At 40.5% G+C, this 26,352-nt stretch overlaps 1 protein-coding gene across 5 annotated transcripts in view; it reads left to right on the forward strand.

Moving 5' to 3' along the window:
• ARID1B (AT-rich interaction domain 1B) overlaps positions 1–26,352 on the forward strand; it is an 843,008-nt gene that overhangs the window by 767,125 nt on the left and 49,531 nt on the right. For 3 of the 5 annotated variants that reach the window (XM_086926863.1, XM_086926865.1, XM_086926864.1), the window contains 4 exons: positions 5,519–5,628; positions 6,695–6,853; positions 18,385–18,594; positions 21,817–22,021. In XM_086926863.1, the coding sequence (XP_086782989.1) occupies positions 5,519–5,628; positions 6,695–6,853; positions 18,385–18,594; positions 21,817–22,021 (684 nt within the window). The remainder of the gene's footprint in view (positions 1–5,518; positions 5,629–6,694; positions 6,854–18,384; positions 18,595–21,816; positions 22,022–26,352) is intronic. The other 2 variants (XM_086926866.1, XM_086926867.1) reach the window with 1 other exon arrangement.

Genomic DNA, 26,352 nt, shown 5'->3' on the forward strand with positions numbered 1-26,352 from the left:
TAAATATCGTTGGGATTTTCTGTGTATACTGACAAAGTAATGACGATCTGACTGTGCCCCACCTTCCGGAAGGCCATCCTACTCGTTTGTTCCCTGGGATCCCCTCTGTTCTTTCACTAGCTCCAACTTCTTTTTAATTCCTGTTTGTTTGCATAAAAGTGCTTGGATTCAGGTTATAAGAACTTGTGACAGCAGATGTGCTCATGGAAGTTTGACTTGCATGTTGAATAAAGTTGTGACACAGACTCTGTCACTCCCTACAAAATTAGACTGTCATGAGCAGTGCTATCCAGCTGTGACTGCACCTCATCAGTGGGGCGTATACGTTCTTCCTTCTTACGTCACAAACCATAAACATTGCAGGATTTGTATCTTTACCTATCCTAATGTAAATTCTTCCTCGTGGTAGTTGTGGCAATTTGACAGGCTTCAGGGAATAAGTAATTATTTCAGATGTGTCAGTGCCAGTATAGTTGTGACAATTATTTCAACAGGTTTAATGACAAAAAAAGTTTAAGTACAAATTTGCTGGTAAGATTATCACTTGAGCTACCCAAGTGTTTTGTGTTCTTTGGGCTCTTCGATTGAACATCAAATTTGCAATGCCAATCTTCGTTAGATAGACATTTCTTTGTTTGGTGGGATTTATTTACAGCAGTATCACTGATTGTAATTGTTTCTTCTTTGTTGGCTTACAGCACAGACTAATTGGTGACATTGCGCATTGCATACCATGGCGCTGTTGGATTGAAGACTTCTTAATGGAATGTTTATTAGGGATTAAAGGAAATTAGAATTATGAATGAGTTTTTTTTCTTCATTGGTTGAAATTCTACTCTCCATCTTTGATGCTACCAGGGTAGCGGTTTTTCGCTATACGATCTTCTTTCCCAGGGACACAGACTCGGGTTTCCCCCTTGATTTGTTAATACATTTGTGTATGAGATGATTGACTATTCCAGGATGAGAGGAACTATTAATGCCCCTGCACTGCACATTCCTATGAATATCCACTATTTACGCCTAATGAGTTTTCTAAAGTTATCAGTGATTGTTTTTGTATTTATTTCTGTAGTCATTATATCTATAGAATAAACGCTTTTTAGTTTACCAGCGTGGGCCAAGAGAAGACCAAATGTCTTCCCACGGAACTGAAATGGGTGAGCTTTTATAGTTCCCACAGCCATCAAAAAGCCATACATAATTTGAAGTGGCGATTTTTAGAAATGCAGTTGTGTGGGTTGGTACTAGTTTAAAAAGAAAATCATATTTCAATGTAAGTCCAGTCCTTTGTACTGCATTTATTTTAAAAGCCAGCCTCATGGCCAACACTCTACCTTCCAGAAGGATAGTTTGCAGAAGGATAGGCTTACATTTGAGTGATTTGTTATTAGGAGGATCCTTGTCATGGTGACCTTAATCATTTTAGGTTTAATAGTAATGTATCAGTGTTGCATTCATGTACTCACTTTGAGGAATTAGGTATAGGTTAAACATTGCATCTGTATTCTACTAATAACACCATCTACCTATGTTTGGTATAAGGTAATGTTTTGTTTATAGAATTCTAGCCAGAAATAAAGGGGTTAAATGTCCATGTTAAAGAAATGTTTAACATTAGAGAGCTACTTACAGCTCAGATAGTTCATTAATCAGCAGTCCTAGACTGATTTTGTAATGTGAGATTTTTCTCTTTGGAGTCCCATTGAAATCTCCTCTAAACGTTTTCGTGGTATGTGACTGTGTAATCCACTAGCGATTCTTTCATTAAAAGATGTTTTTTTTATAACGTCATAACTGTTATACGAAGTCCTCATGAAGTTTCTTACTTTCTTTTGCTTAACTTTCTTTTTTACATCTCAGTACCAATAAAATAGATGACCAGTTTTTGAATGTTTTTTGTAACCTTACAAATAGTAGTACAACATTTTTTGGGTAGAACTGGAATGCAAATGAGCTAGCAGTAGTTTACATGTCATTGGGATTGGTTGGAAGGCGCTGTAATATAAAATTTTCCATCTTTTAGGAAATTGACTTCATATTGAAATTATAGTTCAGTTTGAAAACATTGATGTTTTGGTCTTCATAGTGTCTTGCACTTCTCTTCACATATCCTTTCTTAAGTCCATACTGTGGTCAGGGTCCTTGATTTTAATTTTATATGTTTTGAAGCTTATGGGGTACACAGCTATTAACCTCAAAAGGACTACCAGCCAAAATCTCAATGTTTGAGGGATGCTAAATAACAAACAGTCTTTTAACTAACCACGTTTTTCAAGCAGAATTTGTACATGCTCATTGAAGTTTATCTCAAAGCGTTGGACCTCTCACTACAAAAGAAATGTCAGCCAGTGGAGGACAACAAAATCTGTGGAGCAGCGAAGTCTACCAGGCCAATAAGGAATAATTTGTTTTCGTGGGTACTCTAAGAAAAGACGAATACAAAACGCAGTCATGTAAAATGTCCCATTTTCAAATTGAGAGCTCGGTCAAAACCTGTAATAAACGCGCCGGATATGCTCCGAAGCTTGCCTTGCGTTGAGTAGAGGTAATTTGAAGTAGTGTATCCAGGGGGCAGGTAGCCGCCCTCTGGTTGTCTGTACTCTAATCTGATAACCAATCAGGGAACATCATTAGCCTTTAGAAGGGTACATCTTTTAGAACTCATTTTATTCTTCTACTGACAAAGGTTATCTAAAAACAGTAATTAATGGCTGTTACTGCTTTTGGACTTATTCTTACTTTGAAAAAGAATACACCTTAGAATGTGGAGGACAATAATTACTTAAAACCTTAGAATGTGGAGGACAATAAATATTGGCATTGAGGAAGTCCATGTTATGTTTGGCTACAACCCCAAAAATATAATCCCTTTTCATTTGCTCAGTGAATTCGAGACCCCCATCAGCTGGAATTGTGCTTAAAATATGAATAGTTGAGTCCATTGACAACATGGAACTGAGAGTTGCTCCAAACTCTCAATTTCTGTTGTTAGCCAGTCTTGTAAAGTGGTGGTACAGATATTTCGACAGAGCCACTGAAAATAGGAGGAAGAGGTGTGGCGCAGAGGCTAGAGCGGCTGACTCCGGACCGCGGGGCTCACGGTTCCATTCCCGGCACCGACTGCAGGTCCTCTCAGCACCATGTGACCCTGGGCAATAGCTCACTTAATCTCCCCGACAGGCCCCAGCGCCTTGAAACCTTAAGGGGTGATATGTTTGCATTTTACAAATAGGAATTACAGGCCTTCAGCCCTCTTCCCTACATTTTGTAACTGCAGGATTGCCAGGGCATAAGATTCTGTTTACTTCGATCCAAAAGAACAAGAATATTTTGTGAATGACACCCTCAGCAAACTGTTAGCGCAGAGCGTAGCTGTGTGTGTCAAGTTGCAAATGTGCATGGCACATTGCTGGGTTGATTTTTTGGCAGACCTGTGCTCATCAACCGTCAGTGATGCAAAAGTTATTAGCAAATTAGCACTGGCGCCCTTGCCAGCCTCCTCACCAGGGTCCTGCCCGCTCTGTTGCTGCTTTAATTAAAGCTAATTATTTCCTAAAACACAGTAATACTTGAATACGTGCAATAATTGTTCTGTAGTGGGCAATTTGCAAAGTGATTTAAAAAAAAAAGCTTTTTGGCTTATTGTGATCCCTGCTGCTGATGCTGTTTACTGAAATTCGACGCACTGGCGGAGCTTGGGTAGTAACTTCTTTCGCCTCACAAAGCCTTATTTTCAAAAATCTCTTTCTTTCTTTCTGTGGTGTTTGGAGATGTTGTCTGACTGTGCTAAGTTAGAACCCAGGCAACAGCGTGAGCCAGCTTACACAATTTTTAGGTTGATGGTTGTGGAATGGGAGAAAAGAGCAAGGTTAAGAGTTTACTTGACTTAACCGGGTCTGTGGCTGTTCAAACAGAAGTAAAATTCATTGGTTCCCAACTTGTCACATTCTCAGTGCTAGGCCTGGCGATTAGTCAACTTACATTACCCATGAGCAGGATGAAGTGGTTTCTGGCATAAGACACATATTTTTATCAAATGTTGTGTCAAAAATAGGATGGTGTGATTGGACAATTGTATTCATTATGGTGTGTGTTTATATGTATTTATGCAATATCAGTGAAAATAAAAACACTCAAAAACGTTTTTGGGAGTGAGTGTAGTTGTAAATGCAGATTGAAACATTTAATATTACAGTGGGAAGATCAGATCCCATGTTTTTGCCATGGTATACCTGCATTGTCTGGGTCTTAGAGATCTCAATCTTATCCTAGATGATCACTGAGAACTATGCAATGAGTTTGTGCTCCAAGTCTGCTGAAATCACTTTTGTTTTTTACTAATGTGTTTGAAAGAACAGCATGGCATCGTGATGCTTTGAGGCTTCACTTATAAGGAGTCATGGTCCTTTCCAACATTCAACAATAATAGCACACTGAACTGCGCATTATGTTGCCATTCTAAATGTCTATGTACGTTTAGGGTGTTTTTATGTAGATGATCTGTGTGTCATATTTGCAGAAGAGTTTCCAACGACGTGGGAGCTAATTTTTGCACCTAGTATTATTTTTTACTGAGTTTTTCTAAAGTAGACCTTCTTCCACCACATTAATTGCATTTTTGCAAAGCTCATTCAGTTTGTTAGGGGAAAAACGTAAAATTTTTAATAATATTAATAATTATATCTAAGCTTGCATTCATATTTTCTGCCATTAATCTGTACTATATCAGCCCTGGTCTTGAATTATATTGCTAAAGCTGTTTAGATTGTACTCAGCAGTGGTAACAAATATGATACTAATTTGAAAGTCAGCCTTTTCATATGTTTGGTGCAGATATTTGCAAGCATTTTAAACATGTTAGTTTAAATGATATATCACGCTGACATTATAGGAAGTCATGCTACAAAAATTCTCCTTTAGATTTCTCCTTTTTCCTAAGGTTTTAAACTTTCTTGTTCCTCTGTTTACGTTATTTATTTATTTAGATTTAAATGTATATAGCCGGCATATTGTCATCTATACATGTTCCCTGACATACCTCACAGTGCAGACTAATGTCATGTGTGGACCGCTCATGGACCTCTTTGCATCGTACATTGTAAATATCTTCTCTTAGTTCATTGAGGTGTCCGGAGATTATTCTAATCAAAATATTTCCAATTTCATAACATGATCTGTTACTATGTGTCATGTAAAGATTACCCTTTTTTATCCCCTTTTCCACAAAGACTGGGTGGTCGAATTTTGTGAGTAGTGGTTTCTCTATGTTTTACAGTCCAAATGAAGAGCTATTGAAAAGGAGGCTAATTGTTCAGTTAGTTTAGGCATGAGCTTGGAGGTTACCAATAAAGAGAGATGGGAAACAAACATATATCTTGGCAGCAGTATTTTAAAGCTATAAAGTACACTCCATGTGGAAAAAGCCTGTGAGATTTGCATCTAGAGGACATTGTTTTCAAAGGTTAGATCCAGACCAAGGATCTTCTCTTCTTATTTCCCTCTGCTTGTTTTTCAGGGCATATGGGTCTGCCTGACATGATGTCTCCTGGCGAGTCAAAACACTCCTCTTCGCTCAAACTGGATGGCAAGGAAGATCTGCCCCTGCGCCCTCAACCCAAGCCAAAGGTATTTCCGTCTGCTGGTGGTGTCGGCTTGGCTGCGCACTGTTTTGTGCTGAGCTGCAGTCCATTGTCTGGTTTTGGCCGGCCCTCGCTTCTTTTTGTCTCCCTGCATGTCCATCTGTACAAGTTCTATGTTTCACTCAGGATTTCAACGTTATTTCGTCTTAACACGTTGTGCTTTGATAGGTTTGGCAGATTTGGGAGGGGAGATGGGACCTGAGAAGGAGGTTCAGCAAGTGTGCAGTAATGGGACTTATTGCCTGAATTCCAAACTACAACCATTCCCCCCTCCCTGCACTCGGTTTTGGCTTCTTGGTCTTGGCCGCCTAAGTAACACCAGCAACATTCAACATCATTTTTTTTCTTGCTTCCATGCCTTATTTGATAAATAAGGCGAACAGCTTGTTTTGGTATTTTTTTTCTTGTCATTACGAGAGATCGATGCTTAGCGATCAATGTTGGCCTGAAATAAGCATGGTGGCTTTAACGACGCGAGCCAAGCATCCAGCAAACGTTGCGAAACGTATACTAATGAGCAAGGTTGTTTAATGCTCATCTCATTTGTTTGTCTGTGGCTCTTGATATATTTGAGATGCCCTTGTCTAAAGCAGCAGTACTACCCAAATTGATAAAAATAAACTTTGCTTTTTTTTCTTAAAAATGTAATTTAGCTTGAATCTGGGTTCCTCTCTCTTAACTGAGAACTGTTCTTGATCACATGTACTTGTGCCTCCCTTTAATTACACATTGATTTTAATTAATGTTCTCTCCTGTGGTCACACTTCATGCGACCGGTCAGGCTTAGTGTCTTCCATGAACCAGCTTGGCATGGAGGTGTTTCGATTTGTTCCTAGCTGTGGTGCAATTTGGCTGGGGCAACTTTTCAATATTAACACGCCCCTCCATCGCAGGAGAGAATTACTCTCCCAAAAGAAAGGAATGCGACTTTGCTCTGCCAACTAATCTATTGGTAAAGAGCATATTTCTAGTGCTGCTGTTTTAAGCTGGGAGATTTTTTTGAACAAACGTTTTCCTTGCCTCTGTTATATGTTTGTATTCTTTTGTCGCAGGATAGCTACAGCTCACATGGTATTTCTCAGCCCCTAACCCCAGGCCTCCTGCCAGTCCCTCCCCCAATGTCCCCCAGCTCTGCTAGCCTCTCCTCCATTCATGGAGATGAGAGCGATAGCATTAGCAGCCCAGGCTGGCCAAAGGCTCCGTCAAGCCCTGTAAGTGGCTCCGTTCTTATTCCTGTTTTGTTTTCTTTCTTTCTTCTTCTTTTTTTTACATATACTTATTGAATGATATATTAATGCTTGCTGTCTTTTAATTTTGATAATCTTACCCCCTTAATGATAATTGACTGAATTCATATATTTAAAAATAAATCAATCATTGAGTACTTTCTGTATATTTGCCTCCATTCGGTGCCAATATAGCTGTGAGTTAGACGCATTATTTGTCTGCTGTTGGCAAACATTCTGATGATGTTGATAATATTGTGTTTTTTCATGAGTTGAAACTCTCTCCCACCTATGGCTGTTCCCTGGGTCATTTTCAGTCTCCATTCCATCTCTAAACACATATAATTGGGAGTGCGGGTAACATGTTGTGAGCCCCCAGAATTGTACTTTTGTAAGAAACGTTTACTAAACGTTTTAGTGGAGCCCGCTGGTCTAAAAGGCAACACACTGGTTGTTTAGTGGTGCCAGTAGATAGAAGTAGACATGCAACAATATTGAAGGATGACATCATTACAAATTTGAGAATCGACAGAAAACATAGGCAGTCAACACAGGCAATAGTGACTCCATAACCACGTTCACCGAGTGCTTGCACCTTCCCACCGCACTGAATAGGGTAAAACCAACAAGGCTTGTTTTATACAGTCTTTGATTTTGGACCTGTACAGTCATTTCCTGTGCGTATAGTTTTGTGTATCACTATACACACACCACTGAACGTTTAAAAAAGTACCTGTAGGGGATTATGCCATAAATGTGTGGTGAGCTCATCCTTCTCCATTCGCTTCGTGGGACGAATGGTTTCCAACCTTAGTCACTACTACCAATACTTTTCGACCTTAATATATAATCAAGCGCGCAGACCGCTGGAAGTTCGTACGTGTCCTTTTCAAGAAGAACCCAAAAAATCGGAGCAGTCACAACTGCCTCTTGGATAAGATGTTTTTCACTGGATTTTCATGATGCCTCAAATTATTCTAAATCTTCCCCTCTGTTCTGTCTGCTTATAGAAGACATCTAGAGCACACCACTCTGCTGGCTGACGAGATGGGATGTCAGTCTAGAAGTAGATTTCAAAGCATAGCATTCGGACCTGATTTTGTCCACACCACTTTAAAATGCCCATGAGTCAGTGAACTTTGTGTGTGTAATCTTTGTTGCGCTGAGTCACACGGAGGTAATGTTTGAGGTGTGCATTAGTTCAGCAAGGAGAGGTGATGCGGGCTGGGGGAGGTGAAGTCCGACCATATAAGGATCCGCAGGGAACCCCTTATGGCGGCGGGACCACTACCGGAAGTGCAAAGGGCGAAAGCCCGCGAAAAATATGCGCAAAGATTGGGCGCGTCTTTTGAAAGTACGAACCGCCCAATAACTGAAAGAAGGGTGGGGCGACCAAGAGGGTCAAAAGGCGGCAGGAGCCGACCTTACCGCAATCGGTCCTCGCCTTATTACCTTCGAATGAGCTAAACCTTTTGGTAGTATTAGTGAAAGTATTAGAATGACGGAGTGGGGAATATGACAGGGAGTGATGTCACGCTGCCCCTGCAAAAAGTGTATACTCATGGCTGTGCATTGTACCTCAGGTCACATTGGGGTGAGCAAGGCACACAGATCCTATTTAATGCAAAACTATGCTAAACAAAAAAAAGCTTTCCTCCTGAACTCTTAAATCATATAATAATCTTTCAGAATAAAAGTCTAACTGCATATACTATTTTGTTTCTCCCTAAGCAAATTAAACTGTACAAACTGCATCTATTAATGTTAATGGTGTACATTTTTCCTCGAAGCTAGTTGGTGTGTTGTCTGTTTCAAGGCATACTGTTTCCCAGTCCTCGTGGTTTTTTTGCATTTATATTTTTTGCAGGCTTGTGCTCTTATTTGTTTTTGAGTGTTCCCAGTGTTTTCCTGTATTCATGGATGTGTGGTTTATGTTAAACTGATCATGTTCTAAAGAAAATATGTTTTACTTAAGATTGAAAATAAATATTCCATGCACCATACTGCAATCAATAGAACAAAAACATATTATAATGTATACTCTCTGATATTGGTGTTTTACTCTAAAATTAGAGCTCAGCTCTCAACACCTAAATTACAGAAACCTTACAAATCTTTAAAACAATGTACACAGGGAGTGAACTCGTCTTTGTATTCATTAGCAGGTGTGTGCAGTGAAATATTAAGTTTCCTCTATACCTCTGTCCCTACTTCTCTCCTTGACTGTCAACCTTTTTCGTGCCTGCCTCTTTCACCTCACTCATTGCTCTGTTTTCTATTTCCTCTAGCTTTATGCGTCTTCTTATATCTTGTTTTTTTCTCCATCCACCAATCTCTTAGATCCTTCCTTCCTTCATTCTGCGCCTTGAGATTTTCCCACATCCGTAACCTCTTTCTCCTCTCTCTAACATAATTCTTATCACTGCTCTCCAGCTCACTTAGTCATTCTCTCCTTCTCGTCCACTTTTTCACATACCAGTGCCTCCCTATTCATGTGCTCGCCCTTTCACGCTATCCTTCTGTTAAATTCTTTTCATCTGACTGCCATCGCTTCTCTCTCAATTGTACCCTGTCAACAATATCTCACTTGCTTGAGCCTTCTTTTTCCTGGTTTCTGACTGGTACCTAACTGTGGTGTCAGTTACCAGGTAGGGCAAAGGTCAGGTTGAGGAAGTAGATCCGTTTGCAAAAGCATGGCACTGCCACAGCCAAATGTACTGATAAACTCTGATTCTGTGCAGTAAAGATTTCATTAAAAGAATAATCTTTAAAAGTTATAACAGAAACCCATTTAGGACTCAAATAATTCTACTCACACTTTTACTTAAAGCAAAGGCTTCTGCCTTACAAAAGGTTGATCCAATAAAGTCGGTGTATTTTTCTGGAAAATTCGATTTCAGACAGCAATTTATATTCTAGCAACTTCTACTATCTATAGGTTGACAGCTGTTGGCACAGTAACTTTGACACTGGTTACAGTGGCTATGAAGTCCAAACATTGGTATTACTCATACAGTAACCGTTCACCGTACGAAATCTAGGACTTTCACACTTGTCAATACTCGTTTGTTTGTTCAGATGTACTGTACTCTAGAGCAGATTTCAAAAAGTCAACATGTCCAATTTGCAAATTTGTAGCCAGGCCTTTTCTTCCTCCTGCATTATTGCTTGGCCCAACATTAAATTTCAAACCTTCGCCAAACAAATGTGAAGTTACTAATAATGCAAAAAAACATAGTATGGTAGAAGTGCCTAAAGTAGTGCAAACAGAAAACATGTTCATCAGGAGCCAATCATTATTTTTTGATATTTGGTGTGAATGATAAAATAGTGTGTAATATTATAAGAAATGTCTTTCCAGGGCCTAGAAAAGTCCCCCTCTTAACTCAATCAGTCAGAGTTCGAGATTCCTCAGCCCAAAAATGTTCACGTGCTTGATCAAAGCACTTTTTGTCCAAGTTACATTTTTATTAAAGTACGGGTGGGATTGAGAAGATAGGTACTTCTCCCCCAGCCTATAGATTAGAAAGGAGATGTCGCCACTGTGTAATTATAGTTAGGTCAGAGTTTCCACACAAAAAGCATTTTATTTTTGTTTGTTTAATAAATTTGGCCATTTGATGAATCTGCATGAAAATTTTGAAAAAAAGAAAGTTCATTCACTTTGGTTAATTTGTGGAAAGTTTGGTGCTCGTCTATTAAGCGGGAGCCAAGAAAAAGGTGGGAGTTCCAAATTGTGATTTCTCATCTTAATACCCATAGTAAAGTTAGCTCGCAGATACAGAAAAAACAGTGGAACAAATTTGGCAAAAAGCTAGAACTTTACTCGGAAAGCATGCTGTTTTTTATTTGGTGGAAATCCGTTCAGCTGTTTTCAAGAAACCAGTGTTTGAAGAGGGGCTCATGAAGAGCATGAAGGGGGTAATGCTGGTAAAAAGTTAGAGATATCTGGACCATTGGTGTCCAGATATGATCTGGTTGGCCAACAGCTCATGATATTATCCTTAATGAAGGCCATGCACAGCAGGGATTGGCTGCAGTTGATCAAGGGGTTTGGGTGCATGCTTAACTTTGACTATGATGAAAAAGCCACAGAAATTCACTGAAAACACACCAAGGTTAAAATGACAGTATATTTAAGTATGGTAATACGGTCTAGGCTTATGTTAATAAACAAAAAGTCCCTAAAAAAAGAACGGTTTAATTGACGTAGTTGAAATGAGATAAGGAATAAGGTTTAAAAAGCGAAAAACCACTGAAATTCACCAGTTGTAGTTTAGTGACTAACTATAACTTTTGCCCCATCATGCACTGCTCATGATGTCACATATTCCATCACTCATGACATGCTAAATGACAACATTGATGACATCACTGATAACATTTCAAATTACATCATCCATTATACTGCTATTCACATTACTCAGTGAACTCTTATATCATTAAAAAAAAAGTTGTTAGTAAAGGGCCTACAGACATACACAGCATAGAGTCATTGCATGTACACTTGTGGAAACAGAGAATAGAAACAAGGTAAGCCCTGGAGACAAGTGTGGTTGGTCATGCAAAAAGTTAAGTTTGAGGTGCAAGTAGTACACCATAATAAAAAAAATCCTGGTCAGCTTTTAAAACCCCATTCAAAAGGGCTCTCGCTGTGCGAGAAGTGCTGCGCACTGCAACGCAGGCGCGAGCCCTAAAAACAGAGTGCACTTGATGTGGGTTGCAAGGCCCTGTTTCAAATTAGGTTTTGCTTTAAAGGCAACGCATGCCACAAAAAAAGTTGAGAAAAGACAGAGCTTCTGTTGACAATAGATTATCCTCCAGTGAAGGCATAGGCACATGCCCATCTTAAATAGTTGTTCTTCAGTGCTATTGACAAATTCTGTGTAACAATGATTGTTTATATGGTGTGTTTGTTCCAGAACTTCGCTGAAGACTGTGAGGAATTGCAGATTGCTCAATAAAGTAGAATATAGGTTTCACCAGCTTAAAGGGGAGTTAACTCACACTGGGGACGTGAGCTTGGCTATAAGGATGTGTGCCATTATGATCATGTCCAGATTGTGATTGTGTATTTCACCAAACTATTGAAGATTATCCTTAGGGCCTGGCAAAAGTAATTTCATCATTGGCAAATGTATACCAACTAACCTCTTGACTTAAAATGTCAGCTTATGTGAAGACTTAGGGTGATCCCGTTGAGGTTACTGGAGTACAAGCTTATGTTTTGGAGGATGTTCAGTGTTTAAAAAGGGGGTGACCCCATTAATGTCTGTGGAGGACTTTTGTTTGCTAGGTGGGTAAATACCAGTAAAAGAGGGTAACATCCACCATATGCGGGTGACTTGACAAATATGCTTTTTGTCCAGCATGCGGTCAAATGTTTTGTCCATTATCACTTGATCAGTGCTAAAACATTAGGCACTAATGGATGCTGTTACAGTGACTCAATTATGTTATCAGTGATGTCATCAAAGATGTCATTTGAGATGTCATGAGTGATCTATTATATGTGGTCATGAGCAGAGCATGACGAGGGTGCGAGTTATAGCTAGGTCACTAAACTAGTACTTGCAAATTTCAACGGTTTTGCCGTTTTTAAAGGTTAGTTCTTATCTCATTTCAATACCTAACTATAACATCGATGGAAATACATGTAGAATTGTTTTAAGGCTAAAATTGTAACAGCAGTTTAGTGCACTAGTTTAACTGCACCTTCAGATTCCAGCATGTAATTAATGTGATTAACACCCTTGTGATGTTATTGTAAAAGGATGTGAACAACTATGGATGGGAAACGAAAGTGTAACAATGCTAACAAACAAAATATAGAAACCAGGACAGGCGTTCAGGGCATGTGGTCATTTCATTAGCAGATTCACCAGTGCATAGAAACCCCACTGGAAAAGACAGAACTTTAAATGTATTACAATATTCTCTTAAGGTTTGGGACAAAACATTCTACAGTTATCTTAAATGGATGACTTACAACATTCTGAAAATCATTTGCAGCCTCCTTCGGACACCATAAATATGACAGAAACTCAGTTTTAAGGATATCGCAGACCGCATGGAAATGTAAATTACGCCTTGAGAAGGTGATTAAATATATTGACATTGTGACTAGGAATGCAGTTACAGAAGAACAGCGATCTGAATGACAGTCAGGAAAACTGACACAGTAGTCAATATATGGATGACCGTACTCTCAGAACCATTGGATAATGAGAATGGTAATACAGAACTTTTGGTCTGTACACACATCATCAAAGTGAATTCATTTTTCAGGCTTGAAATGCTAATAGTTATGGCAGATCAATTGTCTCATTTTTGAGTTTTCTCTTTATTCCTGATATCTTCTTTACAACTTCAAAAGCAACAATGTTCACAATCAAGCTGACGGGTGTTTCATCAAGCGTAAGGATTTCCTCAATCCATAGTATTTTGAAATCCAAAGTAATTATTTAGACAACTGATATGAAGATCAGCCAAACTTGTGTTTCTAGTAATGGGATAGGGCTTCAAGGAGAATAGTATGATTTCACACAACTTTCTCGCTTGAACATATTAAAGATTCTCTGACTGGGTGTTATGTCCAGTGGTGGTTCTTCATTGCTAAGAAAGTGTACCTAGAAATAGTCTGTTGTCTAATATCTCACAAACTTAACTGTTTCTCACTATGTCCAATGACTATGAAATCAATCAGAGTGTAGAGCTGAGTAGCACTAGCTACACTACCCTGAAATGTGTGGTGGGACTTGCCACAATGGACACCAACTGTTTCTAATTACCCGTCCTAATCTTCTGAAACAGAGATCCCATTATTTTAGTGAGACAGAAGAATTGCCTCTAGTTGCACCCCTCTGACAACTTGGATCAAACACTTGTTGACGCCCAAACATATCTAATCTTATCTAATTGTTTGAGGGTCAAATAGCAGGAAAGGGAAAAATCCTGGTATCAAATATTTAGCCAATAGCATTAAGAAAAGGCTTGAAGCAATAATCTCAGTTTCTTTAATTTATTCAAATATCTCGATGATCATTAAGAAAGCAAACATGTTAGTTATTCACTCAAGGGAATTAGCGTAATCAAATCATAACCAAAAGCATAAGCTAGCCCTCCCGACGTGTCAAGCAGACTGACATAAGATCCGTGTCATTCAGTCTAACTAAAAGCCCAATGCATCTCCACTCCAACCGTCACTACTCTGTAATTTAAAGTAGAATGAATAGTAGCCCCTCTGTTAATTATATAATAGTAAATGGGCCCTAAGTACAGAAAGGGCCACTAACATCTCACCCTCTGTAAGCAGCAAGGAGAATGTCTTTAAAGCTTGGCTGTTTCCCAAAAGGCACGCCTTTTATAATGTTTTAGGCAACGAAAGCACACAGTGTTTCTTAGCCTAACATTACGTAAATGTCCCATACTCACCTACCACGGTTTTTTAAAATAAAATGTACTTGCATTGGCTACCGGTGCACATAAGTTGTTATTAAGGCAAAACACGAGAGGAAAAATAATGAACTGTTTTTGCACATAAATAATTTTGTCATGTTAACGAAGGCTCAGTTAAAATAACAGAACATCCTCTCCTGGTGACTCTAATGGAACATTGTTTGTTACTTGCAAGTAGAAACCGTGGTTTGCAGCTGAAATAAAATTATTTTCTTAAAAAGATAGAAAACATGAGAATACAGGGCTTGTGCACATAAACATTCATGCTTAAATGCTGCAGCCTAATATGGCCTAGTCATGCCAAACAAAGCCAGCCTAAAGTAGGCACTGTATTTGTAATATGAAAGTCATCTTTCACACACTGAAGTATTCAAGGTCAATGAACTTTGAATAGTGAGTTCATAAGGTACAGCTTTGGGAACGTGTACTAAAGGAGCCCGATGCTGTCACAAAAAAAACAACTTTGGCTAACATTGATAGTGGCTGTCTCTGGACTACTTTTTGGGCTGTTCTCACTACAGCCTACAGCTTAGCTTGATAGAGCTATGTTTTCAGATGGAACGTGCGTTGGTTGGGTTACTTTAAGAATTTAAAAGTGGATACTGGAAAAATATGAAGAAATAATATGAAACTCCAAACAGACTGTTCAAAGATTGTTGTTACTGCAGTAACATCTATGAGAAGCATTGGTTTGGCACCACTGTCTCTAGACTTAAAAAATGTGTTTGTGAAGGATACAACTTAATTGTGCATTGTACACACACTACCACTGCTCGCTTTTCTATTAAAAAACAACACTGGGCCTGGTAATTAACTAATCTGGAGTTATGGAGCAAGACTGACTGTCAGGATAGGAAACTCCCTGCCATAGAATAGTAATTATAGTGACACTAGGTCAGGAAAAAAAATGATACAAACAAGGGAATTCCCTGACCTGTTCAGGCATCGTACTACCAGTGGGAAAGCAAACACTCACTTTGGGATAGGAAAACGCTTGCATTATAATGGGGGATATGCACACATTAATACCTCCAACAAATCAGTATACTGAATCAAAGACCAACATCTTGATAACCAAGACATGGAGATATAGACTCTGGGAATTCCAGAAATGGACACTAAGTCTTTGATGTTCATTCACTGGGACAGAATTACACAATCATTAGGACCAGGAGAATCCTGCATTCAGACACGAACATCATTTGCTGGGTCAGTCAGTACTTCAACACACGAATTCAGTGCAAGAAAAGGGACGTACGTCGTCTCACAAACCACATTATTCTTTTCTCCGATAGATGCTCCTGTAAAATGTCCCAGCACGGACATCAGGATCAGCAACAAAAATTTTACTTTTGGTGTCACAGTAGCTTCAAAAGGAATTCCAGACAGCATTTTAGGGGTCTGCTCTTAACTCGTAGAGTCCTTTTCTTCTGACTATAGAGCAATACGGTATTGTCGCTTGTAGGCACTACATGAAGTCCTCCGTTTAGGAAAGTAGCCTACTGCTATGCTTTGAGAGGAGCAGCACTGTGACGCCTCTGACCAGTTGCAGCTGCCATCTAAGGGGAGCAGTGGGGCGGGCAAATGGGCGGTGGGTAAACTTCAAAAAACACTTACCTTAAACATGGCCTCCTCCTTACTGCATGTCCTCCTCCTGCAGCTGCAGTCCGACGCGGGCCCCAGCCAAATTCCTTAACCAATCTTGATGCTGCTCTCACCAGCATGAGAGAAGCACCAGGACTGGCGTGAGCAGCCTCTCCTGAGGACACTTGCTCTAACCCAGCTGCCTAAGACAGCTTGGTTAGAGCTTTCAAAGTGCGCATATCTGACTGGCCTTCACAAGACGGCCAGCCAAAGGGACATGCACATTTTGAAAAATGCCCAGGCAGCCAACCCTCCTCGCTGCTGCTGTGAGTATACAAACTGCGGCTCGTTCTGACCCTCTGTTCAGGCCAGGAGGGAATGAAAAATAAATGGTAATAAATGAACTTTATTACCATTTTATTTTTATTTTTGGGGCTTTTGGAGGCAATTTAAGTGGTGGTGTGACACTCCTCTGGCTGGTAGAATAACCTTTATCAAAGATCATGTTGCATTATGGCTTCCTGACTGTTCTTCCAAGCAACTCTGTGACATCCTTCATCAAGTTGCAATAGTTGCCACCCTTTATTTTGTAAACATATGCTTATTTGATTCATTTATGGTTTTTTACAGCAAGGACAAGATCCATAGGGTGACTGAGCTCCCTACATGAGATTTGGAGGTCAGTTCTAGCCGGCCACTTATAACAGTTGAGGTCAGAAATGTCCACTATCTTCACGTTTTAAATATGAACACTATATCAAGGAAAAATACTGTTAATAAATGATCAGGAGACCTCATGTACATGTGAGGTAGCTAGGCAGTGAATCCTCATTCTGAAGGGAGACGCCACATGTATTGTCCGAAGGTGAATCTGTTACAATTGGATCCTGTCTGGTGGTACCGCATGATGGGGAACATTGATTTCATTTCTGTTTTGAAGAGTTCACAAGAACGAGATTTCTGTGAGAGTGAATATATCCTACCTTCTAAGAGAAAGATTACAACAGAAGAAACAATGTCGAAATTGTATGCTGGTTTATTCATTGTACAGTACTGGTAAAAAAGAGTAGAGGGAGTGTGAGCAATTGGAAAAAGACTCCAGCTGTAAAGTGTGTGACCAGTCGTGTCAGTGATGCATCGTCCTATTCAAAAGCCAAAGCCAACAAATCAGTTTAGCTTCAAGAAAAACATGCCCGGTCCATCTAGCCCTTGTCTTCCTGTAGTTTAAATCGTTTTCTTGTCCTCCTGACCGCCCCTAAGACCACAGCAACCCCCCACCTTTATCTGCCCATTCCCTCTTTCCAGTGCAGGTCGCTCCTCTTCACTCTGACAGCAATGATAAAAATAAAAGAAACACTATAGAATGAAAGCTCTGGGACCTTGTGGTCCTCCATACAAGGATAACTGTCCTCATTACTTGGATTCTGTTATAATACAGTTCCCACGGATATATTGTGTTGTATCTACTCTGTATATACTTTAAGGGTAATGTTGCAATGTACATTCTCAGTTAAAAATTGAGTTCCCTGCTCAGGCGAGAGGGCTGGCGTGGAATAGGCTGGGGTGGGTCTGTGTGTGTGCAAGCGTTGTCAGTGTTTGTTAAGGACATCATAACATTAGATATTATCACAATCTCTAGATGCTTGAACTTTCTTTTTGTCCCTTTCTTATATTGTTGTTAGAATGATTTATATAAATACTTAATAGTAAATTTGTTCAGTATAAATAATTGTAAATAAAAAATTATTAAATTGCGAACATTTTTATGTACGTGATTGGGGAAAGTTACTATATTAGGCAATCTGATGCTCTGAGCTAGAGAAGGCACACTAGAAAAGATGCATATCTTAAATCGGAGAACATTGCTAAATGACAGACCGAAATGGGATTCAGTTTCCTTAAGGGAGGTAAGAGAGTCTTGACAAATTAATGGATTATATATAGCCAGTAATCTTTCATAAAGGGTTACAGGCAGAGGGATTTTTTTCTCCATGGAGTGACTTTTAACAAGTTGGACAGACCTATTTAAACGTATTTCAACAGCTGTTTCTGTTGTAGGCACGTATTTGTTAAGCAACATTTCACTATGCATTTGAACAATGTGGCATATGCTTTCTTTTAAGTTGATCCGCATCTAATGTAGAAATATTTTGGTACCGATTATTTTATCTTTATACTGTATGTCTCATAGTTTGACCTGTAATGTTGAATAATCTAAGAGAAAATAGTGATGTAGCAAGACCACATTTAAGAGTGCCTAATAGGTCCATCAAGGCATACCAAAATACACAAGGCCTATAAATGCTAATCATTATGATAAGAAGGTACAATGTGTGTACCGTAAATGATACAGTTGTCGCCCACATTTCTTTCAAAAGACTACCACCACCAACAGTGCATCGAATTTTTTGCTTTCATATATTACGGAAACATTGCCCAATCATGCTCCTCTTCCTCAACCTTTGCAATTGTAGAAAGCCAACTCATCTACCACCACCGGAGAGAAGATCACAAAGCTATATGAGATGGGCAATGAGATGGAGCGCAAGATATGGGTGGACCGCTACTTGACCTTCATGGAGGAGAGGGGTACGCCTGTTGCCATGCTGCCTGCTGTGGGCAAAAAGCCTCTGGACTTGGTCAGGCTCTACTTCTGTGTGAAGGAAATCGGTGGTCTGGCTCAGGTAAGCTTCAGTAGAAGTTGTTTGCGACAGAGCGGGTCTATTCTCATATCCCAGAACATCTGAGCCTGTTCAGTTGCAGTCTTAATCCCCATCGCTAATGATAACTTTTGTTGCAAAACAGAATGCAATTCATGTTAAAATCTACATTTTTGTTGGTAGTTATCAGTTCATTTATGCTACTGTTTAAAATTGTTGTGCCTAAAGTTCGTATACTAAATGACTAGACTACCTAATTTCATCTACCTGTTTTCTGCAGTCTTCTGGGACATTTTTTGTTCAGCTTGGTTGAACCGTGTAAGATTTATGGATGAAGACCCAAAGTGTGTTGCTTGAATAGCAAAGTATCACAACTTTACTCACCTGTATCTTAAATGTGGTGTGACTAAAAACTACAACAGGCAGTGCCACTATACCGGGGAGCTTCTTTTGGTAGAAGTTGGTCATTTTGTTTTCCAGAAAATTTGATTACAGGCATGATAGTTAACCATGCGCTGTATTGTTCATTGTAATGCTGAACTGTAAAATTTAAATGTGGTATGTCTTCTATTGTCCCCGAAAGTGCTGGGACACAAATGAAGTATTGTAAAACTACTTTCTAGGGAAAATGTTGCATCATATAAGGTATCCCTACGAGTTAAAAGTTGTGTGTTTCTTAAGATCGTCTAGAGAACATCTTGCTTCTTAAGTGTTCTATCTTTGTGAATTTCCAGCCAATAATAATTCCTTGCAGGAGAAATATTTCACAGAAATGTTCCGAGAAAGAAATATTAGTAGAGGTTAGCTCAGGCGAGAAAGACAAAAACAACTCTCAATGATATCTTCAAAATGGTTTGTATTGTAGACCCCACTTTCCAGATTTGCTCTTTTAAGCCATGTTGAGAAAGGCATCTTTTCGCAGTTTACCTCCCAATCATACAAACTGCAAATAAGAGTGCAAAAAAAGAGTTAATTTCTTTAACCAGAGCTAATTGGTAGCAATGCTGTAGTGTATGCATGCCTTTTTTGGGTGACTTGTTGAGCTTTGAAGAGACGTGTGAGAATTTTCGGCTCTCCAAACCTGCTGGAGAGCTATACAGCGAAAAGGGCCACCTACCTGTTATTTTGTAGAAATATGATACCACCAGTAGGGGGTGCACATATGACTTCTTTAAGAAGGCTTGTCTCGCTGCAGGGTTGTACCGATCCTCTGGTCAGGAGTTGTAAGTTGCAGTTACTAAAAATTAACCTCCGTTTGTCAGTATTTAAACTGACGAGACAGTTGCTATGTTTCTGTCATAGTTATTTTGTATCATGTCTTAAATATATAGTTTTTAAATCTATAATTGAACAGATGTACCTAAAAGAAAGAGAAATTAATTGAAGGAAATTGATAAAAGCAGGTTACAGAAGCAAGGAAATAGAAAATGGTGGGTGCTTCATTACCTCTGTTTAGCAGAGTTTGGTTTTTTGATGACGTCAAAAGCGCGTCAGTTGAAGGGGCCTATTAAACATGTAGTAGAAAGAAAGCCCCAAGTACCGTACAGATTCAGTCATTGGCACACAAGATGTTGTTCACAGATTACACTCGGGTGGCGATTACGATGCGGCCCGTAAAGTCTGTGACTGATAGTTGAAGCCTCCCAGGCGGCATCGTAATTGGCCCCTCGGTTTACGTTCCGACTGCTGCATTATATTGCTGGTGGTCGGAAAGTAAACCGTCCGGTCATTCCGACTGGCTTCCGACAGACTCAAGGAGCCCGTTGGCCAGTCGCCCTGTTTCCGGCATGGTTTCCATGCTGGTCTGTCCGACATGAAAACCATGTCAAAAAGCGTGTTTGGGTGTGCGTCCTCCCGTTGATCCCTGCACCTGGTAGCAGAGATGCACTGCACATCCCTTTCCCTATGGGAGCAGGTATTACGCCTAGTTTACAGCCGTAATGCATGCTCCCATAGGGAAATATAGGAATGTGACCAAACGGTGTTCGTCGCATCCTAATTAGGAGGTGGGGACTGCTGACCAGAGGTCGGTCGTTCCCAGGACCAAGACTGTCTGGCCTACTTCGTAATTAGCTCCGAAGTGTCAGTGGTATTCGACTGCCTTCCACTGTGTTCTACATCACAGCTGAAAACATGCAGTGATCGGTTACTTGCTACCTGTAGCCACATTGAACACTAACAAATGGTGACTAAAGGTTTTTCTCTACGTATCTTCTTAAGATCGGGGATATTGAAACACATGAAAAGATGCATGCATGTATTGACGTGCAGTTTTTATGGATGATTAAGACATCCCTGCCCAGAAGCTGCAGCCATGAACAAGTATTTCTATTACCTCTCCTAACATATTGTCCAAGGAGTTAAAACCGAAGCAGTCTGTGAACAGATAGCGCTATCCAGGTTTGTCACCTCAGGTGGAAGCGGTAATCCATGCTTGAGAATGAGACCTCACTTTCAGGCAGAGATCAGTTGAGGAGAAGAGGGAGTGATTGGTCACGAAGACTACATCTGATGTAAATGTATTCCACTTTGAGGAGGTGTCTTTTTCTTGTGAACGTGTGTCCTATGAAGCTAATATCACTAGGCAGCTGCTGTAGAAACTGTTGAACATGTTACTTCGACAGTCGCGGTCTGTGGCAATCACAGCGGTGCCAGCTTAAACTGCCTCTAATCTGACGCTTGGAACTCGCCACCACAGTAAAGCATGCACTGCCAGCCAGCCCCCAAACTAGAGCCGAGGGACTAAATTGCCTGGCATGCACCGGATACTTTGGAAGTGGGAAAAACGTGTTTTTTTTTCTCCCTCATCTCTGCCCTACAACCCTTCCAGCGAGCTGCAAAATAACACAGTTGTTATTATTGTTATTGCTTTTTAAATGAGTTTCTCGAAGATAGGGTTTTAATTAGAACAGGGGTGTGTGAATGTCTGCGTTATTTGCTGGTGATGAATTGCTGCTGTAAGTGTCGAGCAGCCCAAGCCCCTGGAAGGGATGCGAGGTGCTGGGAGAAGCAGTGTGCCGAGGACTTAAGCAGGCGAGCCTGTTATGTTGTGATCAGCGGCTTCTGTAATGGCTTTGTAACTGTAAATGCTGTCTCTGCAGTTGCTGTGTGCGAGTAATAAGCGTTAGTTAAAAGAGGCAAATAAAATGAAGGAAAGTGCACCAGGCCTGGAAGTGTTTTCTCTTCTTTCTCCCCTTGCTGGCTGAGCTGGCTGCACACCGCTGATGGTGCCATTTTCATTACTAGGTCAATAAAAGCAAGAAGTGGCGCGAACTGTCGACCAACTTGAATGTGGGTACCTCAAGCAGCGCTGCCAGTTCCCTGAAGAAGCAGTACATCCAGTACCTGTTCGCGTTCGAGTGCAAGATTGAACGCGGAGAGGAGCCCCCTCCAGAGATTTTTGCTACTGCAGAGTCCAAGAAGCAGGCCAAAATCCAGCCTCCCTCACCTGGTAAGTGAAGAAACGATATTGCGCACTGTAAGACTGTGAGGAAGGCAGTGGCGTAACAATAGCCCTGCGGTGCGGGAGGCCCCCTTCCGGCACTGTGCGGTACGGAGAGCTCCTGACTGGGTCCAGAGCGTGGGCGGCCCCTCCAAGTACTTTGCAGGGGGGCCCTTAAATTTAATTGCGCCACTGGAGGAAGGAAGAACTTATTAGAAACAGATACATCACAAGAAACCTAAAACTTGCCCTTGTACGATTTTTACTAATAAAGGCCAATTTGACAGAATTAAGGTATCAACCATTAATAACTGTTAGTCCCTCAATAACAATCCTGGTAGATCTTTACTTAATGAATGTTTTAATTTCTCTTTTCCTGGACTCCAGTGATTTGCCTTTATACTTGTTGATATGGCCACGGGTTAGCCATTTTTTCTGTCACCTGTCAAAGGTTCGTTCACAACTCCAAATGTCTGTGAGGGAATAAGTGCAAAAATATTTAATCATTGTCCTTTCCAATTCAGAGTTAACCCGATTTCATTTTGAACTCCATGAGCTTGTCAGCTTGTGTTGACACATGCATTTTCAAAATATCGCTTTTAAGTGCACCCTTCAAAGGTTTTGTGATTGAGCAGAAAACACGCAAAGATTGCCGAAAGGGGGACAAGAGGAAGATTACAGATCTGGTTTATATTATCAGTCACATTCCATGAATGTATGCAGAACAACAATATTGCTATATTAATATGGAAGAGGCAGTGCAGCAGTCATTGATGTGTTTGTGGAAGCTTCTGGCTGATGGAGTAGAAATAGTGGCATGCCTGTTCTGTAGCAATTCATTGTTATCTGGCAGGAGAGACCATAGCTGGACTTTGTCCTTTTTGTTTTGATTAGTATTTCTATTTCTTGGGTGAGTAGGTTTGAATGACACTGGCTTCTTTTGCTTCGCTTGTCCCTCCTACTGTGTGCCTTTTTTAATCACTTAGGAATGATCAAAAGATAGTGCCTGAGATTGAAAGATTAACACTGGAAACAGAAAGCCAAATGACATAATGAAAGGTCGTTGAGTGAGAGACTGATGACAAAAGAAGTGATTACGTTCAAGTACACAAATTACATTTTAGTGGCGTACAAGACCACATTACGTAGCAACCAAACATTGGAGCAAGCGTACACCGTGAAGTGTTTGAGTGAGCTTATTAGTGCCCCAGCTTTTGGGGTAAGGGGAAGTGTCGACTAGGAACCCTTCATCTGCAGGAGTATAGCTTCTGGTTCCTGGTTTTTAAAACAGGTGCTGGACATCAGGTAATTAAGTGTGGACCGTTTCAGTAAAGTGCAAGATGTCCCCAGCACACGCCTATCATCCAGTTTCAGATAACAGTCCAGGATTAACAGCAGTCTTCTTCTGTTCCTGTTCTTTATCGTTCTTTTGTTCAACTATGTTACTCCTTAGCCTTTCAAAGCCAACATGTTTTTCGTCACACAGATGGGAGATTTGTCTTGAGACCTCCTCAGGGCTAAAAGCTTCTTCCAATGTAACTTCTTGCCGGTTTTATTCCGTCCCATCATTCCAAATATCAGTTAGTGGTCGTGTTAGATTTGAGCTAATCCAGAACCCCAATTTATCTGGTTTTATTATCCGAATATATGTCGGAATATAATCAATTTAATGCTCCCCAAGTGTGGGGAAACCTCCTCCTTTGTACCCGTTCCGGTACGTCGGTCAGTCCAATTGTATCTTGCAGTGAGTATGTCATGTCCAGTAAAGTGATGGGAGAGGATGTGGCACACAGACGTGGATGATCAGAGGTATTAATACAGCGATCGGCTTCAGAGTCCAGAGAATGTGAAAAGGTGCAGTTAGAAGCATTTTAGAGATCTCCCTGAAGTCTTGAAGTCTAGAGACAGGAAGTGAACAGCATTTGGCTTGGTGTATCAAAGTAACCTTCCTAGTGATAGCACTTGTAGGAGGAAGCACATTAAGTGATGTTAAAAAGCATGAGGTGGTAAAATCAGAGACTTTGTTCAGAGGTTGGAAAGAGTATAAATAAATGCCTAGTGATAGACTTTTGCAGTCATTGAGTTTGCTGACAAGGGAAGATGTTGCGCCTGGTTAAGAGATTAATGGAGCCTGTTGTGTTTTCAGTGGTGATGAATGAGGGGAGCCTCATTGCTGTCGAGGTGTACTTCTGGGTGTGGGCAGAGGTGCAAGAATGGCCATGTGAGGAGCAATAAACTGGAAAGAAAATGACTTTCAGTGCTGCACAGGATGAAATGTAAAACCAATCTTTCTCCATGTTGAGTATGGTCAATGCTGGCCTATGTGGAGAGACAATCAGTTTTTGTGGATCTGAAATGGGAGGATGAAAAGGGAGAAAGTAAAGATGTGTGCTTCTTCAGCACAAAGATGTTTAGATAAAAGGAGGGGTTTCCTATCAAGCTGGTATGTGGTGAGAGGAAAAGAAGTTCAAGAATCGGGCCTTGTAGGAGGGGCGGGGGGTTACAGACTAGGAAAGGGGTGTTGGTGAAAGTATTGGTGCTTCCTGAAATAGACATGGGTCGGATGGCTCGCTAAAGTGTGGAGTCAGTGATGTCTAAGACTGGCATTTTGAACAGGAGTATCTTGTTATCCACTGTGCTGCAGTTGGCTTGGAGAATGAAGACGATCACGACCTACGGCAAATAGTTATAATGAGGATTTCATGTTCGTCTTTTTAGATTTTGCGAACCCCTCCCAGATTTACTCATAACTGCCCTACTAATGATGAATTATAGAAAATGCGTTATAGGATATTTCATGATTTTGGAGACCAGTTTGTAAATCACATGAGATATGGAATAATGACTCCCCTCATTTGTGGATTGCAAGATTATTGTAAGTCACTGTCTTTGCGTGGTCACAGAACTTTAAGGTGGTTTGCAATATTCCATTGATCTACAGTTGCTGGTAGCTTATTTCCATATAATAAGGGTCTTCACTTTCCCCAAACCCAGAATGTTTTTACTCTTTGGCTTGACCAAGTTGTCTGCCCAGCATCAACAACTGTGCTTTGAGAGCCACATTCTGCCCTCCTACTTAAACATTTAGGGCATACTCATAAGCGACGACAGGTTACAGGTGCTGTCTGTTGGGGCCAAGAATTCTGCAACTCCTCTTCCAAACCCCCAAATAATCAACCATTCACTACAGCAGGTGACCGCTGTTACTGGCTGTAGGGATTTAAGACTCTTGAGTACAAACCTTGTGTACAACCACGGGTTGAGGAAAGCGATTACTGGGCTGTGGATAACCCACCCGTAGGAAGAGCGTAATGCTCAAAACAGAAGCCAACAACATCACTTGCCAGGAAGAGGTTAAAGAAGGGCGTGGTACGAGCACATCATTTTTAAATTCTCAGGTCACACCACCTTCCCACCCGTTCAAACCCCTATGTAACCCTGCAGTTGCAACACAGCCACATACCACAAACAGCTTCGGCTACCATATCCACCACTCTAATGCCAGGTTCCTTAACTCACAAGCCCGCCCGCCAAACTCTCCTTAATCTACAGCCTGAATAGCCCATACTCTGACTCCCTCCTCTGCCCGTTTCACACCAAGTCAGGTGTCTTTGATGCATAATTTTGACATGACAGAGCAGCTATACTGCCTACCCATCAACGCAAGAGCCTCAAACAAGAATTGTCACAACATATTTGACATATGATAAGGATTAGCATCAGATTTCACTTTCATCCCAGAAACATGGCTCCGCAAGATTTCGCCATCCACATGCCATGAAGCCATGTTACCATGATACAGCTTCATTAACAAAAATTGCATCAGTAGAATTGGAGGTGGCCTTGCAGTCAACCCAAGAACCTTTTACAGATATCTCACATCAAAGTCTTCAACATCAGTAACTCTGAATCCTTGCTGGAAATATATTACATCTTTCCAAATTCCACTGTAGGCCACTTCCACAGCAACATACTGTTTAATGATCCTTTGCTAAACACAGTGACCAAGATTCTACTAATTCACCTCAACCGCTACATTGGAGGTGACAACAGAGGAAGGATTTAATAACTTCTACCAGCATATCTAGTCCTAAAACCTTCAACTATCAATACATTGTATTGGTCTCATCCCACTCCTACAATTACACAGAGGGCGTCATTTTCGTCCCTAAAGGACATGGTTCGTCTGTTATCTGAAATTTCACCACATTATTACTTTCAGTATCAACATAGCAATCTTTAACAACCTCTCTAAGATAACAACTATCATATCATAAAAAATAAATCCACATATAGACAATGGAAAACAATGCACCCTCCCAATACTTGACTTCCACCTC

The sequence above is a fragment of the Lissotriton vulgaris genome, chromosome 6, assembly GCF_964263255.1.
Source record: "Lissotriton vulgaris chromosome 6, aLisVul1.2, whole genome shotgun sequence".
Classification (NCBI taxonomy): domain Eukaryota; kingdom Metazoa; phylum Chordata; class Amphibia; order Caudata; family Salamandridae; genus Lissotriton; species Lissotriton vulgaris.